The sequence below is a fragment of the Chelonoidis abingdonii genome, unplaced genomic scaffold, assembly GCF_003597395.2.
Source record: "Chelonoidis abingdonii isolate Lonesome George unplaced genomic scaffold, CheloAbing_2.0 scaffold0864, whole genome shotgun sequence".
In the NCBI taxonomy this organism is placed as follows: Eukaryota; Metazoa; Chordata; order Testudines; family Testudinidae; genus Chelonoidis; species Chelonoidis abingdonii.
In genome coordinates, this window is record NW_027425125.1 from 1 (window position 1) to 7,586 (window position 7,586).

Below are 7,586 nucleotides of genomic sequence, written 5' to 3' on the forward strand. Positions count from 1 at the left end.
GCGGATTGTATACTCTGGGTCTTTTTGTTTCTCCCGGCTATGGAGGAAACAGCTTTCCTGCTAACTCCTATTCTTTCTAACATTCTCCTACAAAGTGTGAGTACAAAGGCACAAGGCAATAGGCTGTTGATATGCCTTTGTGTTGTATTTACATGTGTGTTGTACTGTGCTGGACGTGTTTTAATTGGGCCCTCTTTTAAATCAGACGGTTTATTCATATTTTCTTATAAGCAAGAGCCTGTGTTTGAGTTTATTAATGCGTATTATTGTTCTGTATTTTCTTTCTTTTTATATAAAGTTCTTTTTAAAACTTGTGGGAGTTTTCTTTTCCTAGGGAGGCAAAGGGATAGAAATTCTGTACGCAGGTATCTGTCTCCCTCACGGGAAGACAGAGAGGGGGAGGGAAGCATTACATTCTGTTTTTTGACTTTCCTATTGTTCCCAGGGCAGAAACAGGCTCGCGGGGAAAGAAAGAAAGAATCAACTCTGTTCTCTTGTGGTTGAGGTTTTTTCTCTAGTTACTGCTACGAGACCAGGGAGGGGTGAATCTCCTGGTGTGTTAGTTGGGAACTAGCTTTGAATGCCTAGCCTCGGGGAGGTAAATAGCTCTCTTGGTTTTGCATTCAAGGAGTTAAGTATAGCATCGCCCAGGCTCGCCCAAGGAAAAGGGGAGGGAGCTGGGGGATGAGATAGGGAGACCCAGGGGTCTGGGTCTTGGGGGTCCTCCCAGGGAAAGTTGGGGAGGCCAGAGAGGGGGTCCCCCCAAGGAATTTGGGGAACCCAGGCTGATAAGAGCCTAAATCTTATCTGGTGGCAGCGAAGTAAAATCCAAGCTGGTAGTGAGCTGGGGGAGGTTCAGGTAAACACTCAGATGTTGAACTCTAAGTCCAGATTTGAGCCAGACGTTTACCACAACTTGTTGCCCAGGGGATGTTGTGGAAGCCAAAAAAAAATAACTGGGTTAAGTAAGAACTAGATAAGTTCATGGAGGACAGCTCCATCAATGGCTGTCAGACAAGATGGGTGGGGATGCAACTCCATGCTCTGGATGTCCCTAAACCACTGACAACAGGGAATGGATCACTGATAATTGCCTGTTCTGTTCACTTCCTCTGAAGCACCTGGCATTGACCATTGTTGGGAGAGAGGATACTGGGCTGGATGGACCATATGGTCTGACCCAGCATGGTCATTCTTCTGTATATTCTTGCACATCTAATACAGTTTTTCACTTAAAGATGGATGTATATATATTAAGGTAAGCGAATATCAGCAAGATCACATGAGATATTGAATAAACTAACTAAAGCTGGTCTTTTGCTGTGATTTGTATAGAAGGTTATAAATAATAAAATGCTAAAATAATCCACTGTATTTTATTACTCCCTTCCCTTGTCAGAGCTCCAGGGTGCTGTAAAATCATTTACTGTAAGTAATAAACTGTAACTATAATAAGATCCCACTCGGTTATTGTTCCATATTTTATTTCATACCATGACTTCAAACAGAATCAGCACGTCAATTGTCAAAACTTTGTTAATACTCAGTAAGAACAATGGTATCTCTCTTGACATTTTCTGTATAAATTTGCATAGGAGAAAAAGCTGATGTTCTAACTTTTTGAAAGTTATAATCACTTGGTACACACATCTTGCAGGTCAGGCATTTCTTGAAATTCACCATTCACAAATGTTTTGACACACAGGATGCCAATCATCGTGACCAATGCCACTTTGAACCCTGCATTTTGAAAAACACGGTTATCACCTTTGTAACTGTTTGTTCTTCGAGATGTGTTGCTCATATCGCATTCCAGTAGGTGTACGCGCCGCGCGTGCACGTTCGTCGAGAAACTTTTACCCTAGCAACTCCAGCGGGCCGGCAGGCCGCCCCCTAGAGTGGCGCCGCCATGGCGGGTGATATATACCCTGTCTGCCCGCCCCGCTCCTCAGTTCCTTCTTGCGGCGACTCTGACAGTGGGAAGGAGGGCGGGTGTGGAATGAATATGAGCAACACATCTCGAAGAACAACATTACAAAGGTGAGTAACCGTGTTTTCTTCTTCTTCGAGTGCTTGCTCATATCCATTCCAGTAGGTGATTCCCAAGCCTTACCTAGGCGGTGGGGTCGGAGTCAGAGGTCACTGTGCGCAACACAGCAGAGCCGAAGCCCGCATCATCCTGGACTGCTGGATGAGGGCATAATGGGNTGAGCCCCCCCACCCACACCCCCCGCAGCAGCCCCTCTCTCCAAACAGCTCACCCCTGCTCTGCCTCCTCCCTGAGCACACAGTTGCTGCTTCACTTCTCCCGCCTCCCAGGCTTGCGGCGCCAATCAGCTTAGGTGCTGCAAACCTGGGAGGCGGGAGAAGTGAAGCAGCCATGGGTGTGCTCGGGGAGGAGGTGGGGCAGGGATGAGCTGGGGCGGGGAGTTCCCCTGTGTGCCACCCACCCCCCTTACTTGCTGCAGGTGACCCTCCCCGCGCTTCCCCCGCCTAAATGCCAGGGGCGACCAGGGCGGCCGAAGATCTGGCCGCCACAGTCGCTGCCGAAGAAAATGCTGCCACCCAAATTCTAGTGCCGTAAATGGTTGCACTGGCCCTGCAGGTCCCACCCCAGCACAGAATGCGCTGAGGTCACTGGCTTGACCGGCACAAGCAGACCCATGTGCCAGCTGCAGCCTACACTACACGAGGAGCATCATGGACTCCATTTGTCACTCCTGCACCCATACGTAGGCAGAGGGGTAGCTGGGCTGGTGCCTGGGGCTCTCGCTGGGTGTGCTGGGAGGGCAGTGAGTGAGTACCGGCCAGAGTCACGTGAGCGGAGGGGCAGCTGGGCCAGTGCCCGGGTGCTCTCGCTGAGTGTGCTGGGAGGGCAGCGGGTGAGTACCAGCCAAGGTCACTTGGGGCAGCTGAGCCAGAAGACTTCTGCTTTTCGCTAAGGTCTGGATTTTCATACTCCTCCTCTGCAGCCCTCTCCCACCCCAACTCTGAAAAGCAATTGGGTTAGTGTCCCCCCAATCTCCTGCCTGAAGCAGTGGGATCAGCATGTGTGTCTGTCTGAATGAATGGGGGGATTGCTCGGTGCTTGGGACAGGCACTCTTTGGAACACTGTTAAAGCAGGTATTTCGGCCCAGATCTGAACGCTCACAGATTAAGAGCTGTTCCTGCCCTTCCCCTCTGCTGGGAAACGGGGGTTTCTCACTGAAAGCTACCTGCTGGGCCAGAGCCTGGCACAGCACAGGAAGGAGCTTTGGGCATGGCCCACAGCATGCAGAGCTCTAGACTCATTCAGATCCTGCAGCTGCAAGTGCCATGGTGTGGGGCCGGCCTGCGAGGAAGCTGCTGTCTCCTGCACACTTGCAGCAGGCAGTTTGATTGTGTCTGAAAAGCAGAGGGAGGCCCAAGTGCTGGAGCAGGGGACAAGCTTTCAGATGCCCATGCCTGAGCCACTTAGTGCCCTGGAAATGAAACTGAAATGGTTGCTGTATTCCATGGAGAGCCCAGGCCCGCTCTGCTGCCAAGAACGGCACGGGCCCTACGGGAGGACAGCCTCCAGCTCAGCTTGGTCCTACCCAGCCTGCATTGCCCCAGCATAGACAAGAGCTGGCCACGGCCTCTCTCATGGCCCCGTGGCACTGCCCGGACCCAGAGGAGGCCTTTGCTGCCTGCCTTGCCCCAGTGGAGTCGGCACCCACCTCAAGGCACAGGACTGCAGACTCCAGACAGGAGGAGGATAGCATGGGGCTGGGGGGGGCTACCTTGTAGTGCTCAGCCTCATCCTCCGGGGGTTTGAGCAGCTCCTCCAGGGTTCGCACCTCCTCACTAGTGAGGTCAGCACAGTAGGGCTCCACTGAGGCCCAGAACCTGCAGGACAGAGCAAAGAAGGCACTCAGAGGGAAGGGGGCAGGTGGCCACCCCAAGCCAGGAACCGGGCTGCTGACTTGAGCTGTGGCTCCTCCTCTACTCAGGAGATGGATTCTGGGCCCTAGAACAGCTCAGTGCCAGACCAAACTTCTCTCATGCCATCCAAGCTCCAATTCAGCTTTGCAGCTGGTGGTTTTGACCCAGAGCATCAGGGAAATGAGTGTTTTCCTTGGGAACCCCTCAGTGTCCCTTTGCTCACTGCTCCAGCTGTCTCCACCCCACTCTCCCAGTGTCCCTTCCCACACACACCCCATACCTGTTAGGGGCATCGTTTTTGGGGATCCGAGGCATGTCAACTGGGTCGTCTGAAAACTCATATTCTTGGATCTTGGGCTGGAGGTTCTTGGATTTAGGCCGCCCAGGGCCAGGCCCTGTGCCGTGACCACCCTTTCCCTCTAGTTTCTGCTTCTTGGACTTTCCATGTTTAACTGGGGTGCCCAGTTCATGCTCTTTGCCCAGCTTCAGGAACCGCCTGTCCCCCTTCTTGTCCTGCCAGTCTGTCAAAATCTGAAAGAGAATGGCCCTGTGTCACACCAGACAGGCAGCTGGCTGCATCCAGAACCGGAAGGGGAAGGGTCTAGTTCCACCCAGGACCCTTGCCCTTGGTGAGCCGTGTCTGCCCTCCCCTTTTCCCTAGCAACCATCATGCTGCCTTTCCCCTCAGGCCCTGTTCTCCCTGGCGGCTGGCATCCCTCTGCATCTCGCAGGGAGCACTGAGGCACAACCTCCAGAGAGGGAAGGAAGGGAAAAAAGGCTGGACAGACTCACAAGGCTGGTAGCAAGCAGGGCTGTGCTGCGGCATTTTCTGCCATGGGAGGGAAGAACCAGCAATGGGGAGATGGCACATTGAACAAAACAGGGGCTAGCCACTATATGGAGCAATTCCAGGCACAGAGAAAGCAAGCCAACAGGCCTCTTGGTCAGAGCCAACCCACAGAGCAACAAGCAGTGACCCAGCTGTAGTTGTTACCAAAAGGCAAACGTTCTTGGCCTTTTAGACCAGATGGGGCCATTATATCTTGCAGTCTGACCTCCTGCATAGCACAGGGCCCTGGCCATTCACCATCGCCCTGCCACCCCAATAACTTGTGACGTTACTTGGGACTCTGGTATGGTGTTCACTCTGAAGAGTGATGACAAGTCATCAAATCCCACCATGTTAACCATTTCACTGCTGACTTGTTCGAAGCCCTGCAGGTTCTACCCCCCTGCCACTGGGTCAGCACCGCCACCAAGCAGCTTTTGGCATGGGCACCATGGACTGGCAGACCCCAAATGGGCTGTGTGTGAAGTGGGGGGAGCTTTGCAGATATGGGGTACCTCTTCCATTGGACATAGAAGGGACTTCCCTCCTGGGGCCGAAAGGGTCCCTGGCAAAGGGCCATGAAGCCAAGACCGATGGACTCCAGCTGCCCCTGAGCTGTGACCTAGGTGGCCTGGCCTCCCCATGCCCATCATCTGGGTACCCCAGGCTGCCCAAAGAATTAGGGAGCCCGACCTGTGTCTCTGCCTCCAGCACCCGCAGCCTGCGGCTGGCCGAGGACAGCAGTGTCTCCAGCTCCAGCTGCAGCGTGTCGAGCTCCTCAATGCCAATGCCATCATCCTCGGAGCGGGCCAGCACGGCGGTGTAGCGCGGGCAGACTTTCAGGTGATCCACCGACTTGAAGTCGTGGAACTGCAGCGGGCAATCCTTGAGCTCGCTCATTGCCTGGCCGCAGGCGCCAGGGTTTGGGGGCGCTGGGATATAGGGGGTGCGGGGATACAGGGGGCCGGTGGGATACAAGAGCACTGGGATATGGGGGCTGGGGTGCCGGGTTGGGGGGGTGTGCAGGACAGAGGGCTCACTGGGGTTTGGAGGTGCCAGAAAACAGCGATACCAGGCTGGACGGGGGGGGGCGCAGGATGTGGGGGCGCTGGGCTAGGTGGGGTGTGTGGGACACAGGGGGCACTGGGATTTGGGGGTGCCAGGGCACAGGCTGGGGGGTGCAAGATGCAAGGGCACTGGGCTGGGGGTCGGGACGCGGGGGGAAGTGGGGTTTGGGGGGCGCTGCTCTGGGGGCAACAGGGAAGTGGGTTGGGCGCCGCGCTGGGGGGTCACACAGGGGGAAAGTGGGGTTCGGGCGCCGCGCTGGGGGCAACAGGGGAAGATGGGTTTGGGCCGCGCTGGGGGACCCGGGGAAAGGGTTCGCGCATTGGGGGTGACACGAGGGAGGAGGGGGTATGGGGGGGCGCGCGGGGGAATGGCTGGGTTTGGGGGCGCCGCGCTGGGGGGGGCGCGCGGGTAAGTAGGTGGTTGCGGACGCGCGGGGGGCGGGACCAGCGCGCCTTCCGGGCGCGGTCCGTGCTGCGGAGGCTCTCGGCCGCGCCCCGCCGCACGGCGGCCCAGCAGACGCGCCGTCGCGGGCGGCCCGCTTCACTGACACGTCCAGGGAAGACGGGGTCCTGCAGCACTTCCGCGACTCAACGCCACTCTCGGCCCGCTCCACCGCCCGTAGCCCAGGGTGGCCATATACCCCGCTCGCCATTGGCTGGGCGCCACCAGAGGCCCACCCATTGCTGAAGAATCTCCACTCTCCGTTCCCCCTAAATATGAAAAGGCCCAAGCCCGGCCCTCGAATTGGTAAAACCAGGTGGGGGCCGGGATTGGGGGGGGAGATGTAGAGCCCCACGGCGGGTTTTTCAAAAACAAAGTAAAAAGCCGCCGGACCGGAGCGCTCCCCCCGCGGACTCCTGTAGTCGGGGTCTGAGGGTCGCGCGGCCCCTCCAGTCCCGGCAGAGAGGCTCAAGTGAGAGACCCTCGCGGGCGGTAAGGAACGGTCGCCATCCGGAAAGAGAGCGCCCGCGGCGGTACCCGCCACTTCGCGTCTGGGAGCCGGAACGGACAGGAGTGAAGCTGCCGCATGGTAGGGATGGGGGCGCGCGGCCCGGGGCGGTGGGGGGATGCCCGTGGGCGGCCGCAGGGCTGAGGGCCGAGCCGAGCGAGCCGAGCCGGGGCACCAGGCGAACGGCCGTCGCGGGCCGGGCGGTTGTGGCTGCTCGCCCTTGTTCTGACTTCCCTGCTCTCCCAGACTGCACCCTCGCGCCCTACTGAACGGGTGCGCCGCCAGCGCCAGGCTGCCTGTGCCTGGAGAATTTCTCCTCCAGGTGGAATGCGACACAAACAAGCCGGAGGTGAAGTACGTACTGCGAGGGGGTTGGGAACCCCGAGATGGGCCGGAAGGGGCCGCTGAAGCCGTGTGTCCGAGCTTGGAGCCCTGTCCCAAGCAGGGGAATGTGGCGGGGGTTGGCTGCGTTGCTCAGGGCAGGCCTGTCACCAGGAGGCCCCGTAGGGAGGCTGGAGAGAAGTATCCCTGGCGTTATAGCACCCTTCCCTGTCAGCTCATGTCTTGGTCTCTGCCCAGCTAGGCCCATTCCCACCTTCCTCTTCGCTGCTTGCCATGCCTTCTATGCAGCCTCAGTCCCAGTCTGCCCCACGGTTTCAGCCTGTCTTCTGAACTTAAGAGTCATTAGGTTTTTTCCCACGCTGGCTGGCACAGCCAGAGAACACAACAGCACAGGACAAAGTCTTCCCAACTGCTTCCGGGTCAGTGATCTGACTTTGCCCCACGTACCTCCCTTCTGCAAATTCTGGTGCATTTGCACTCAAGGAGCAATTGCC

The 7,586-nt window shown here is 57.0% G+C and overlaps 1 protein-coding gene across 1 annotated transcript; it reads right to left on the minus strand.

The window, feature by feature from the left end:
* Positions 1-3,546: 3,546 nt before the first annotated feature.
* LOC116834739 (transcriptional adapter 3-like) lies at positions 3,547-5,901 on the minus strand. The gene is made up of 3 exons (XM_075061443.1): positions 5,427-5,901; positions 4,185-4,435; positions 3,547-3,868 (listed from the first exon to the last, which is right to left on the minus strand). The coding sequence occupies exons 1-3, from the start codon at positions 5,631-5,633 to the stop codon at positions 3,562-3,564; spliced, it is 765 nt and encodes a 254-aa protein (XP_074917544.1). The 5' UTR covers positions 5,634-5,901; the 3' UTR covers positions 3,547-3,561.
* Between the last annotated feature and the right edge of the window lie 1,685 nt (positions 5,902-7,586).

What these genes read in the sequence shown, in the direction of transcription:
- LOC116834739 (XM_075061443.1), bottom strand. Translation starts at nt 5,633, where the DNA reads ATGAGCGAGCTCAAGGATTGCCCGCTGCAGTTCCACGACTTCAAGTCG. An exon ending in TGCTGGAGGCAGAGACACAG is followed by an intron (nt 4,436 to 5,426) that starts GTCGGGCTCCCT and finishes ATTCTCTTTCAG; the next exon opens with ATTTTGACAGACTGGCAGGA. An exon ending in AAAAACGATGCCCCTAACAG is followed by an intron (nt 3,869 to 4,184) that starts GTATGGGGTGTG and finishes TCTGTCCTGCAG; the next exon opens with GTTCTGGGCCTCAGTGGAGC.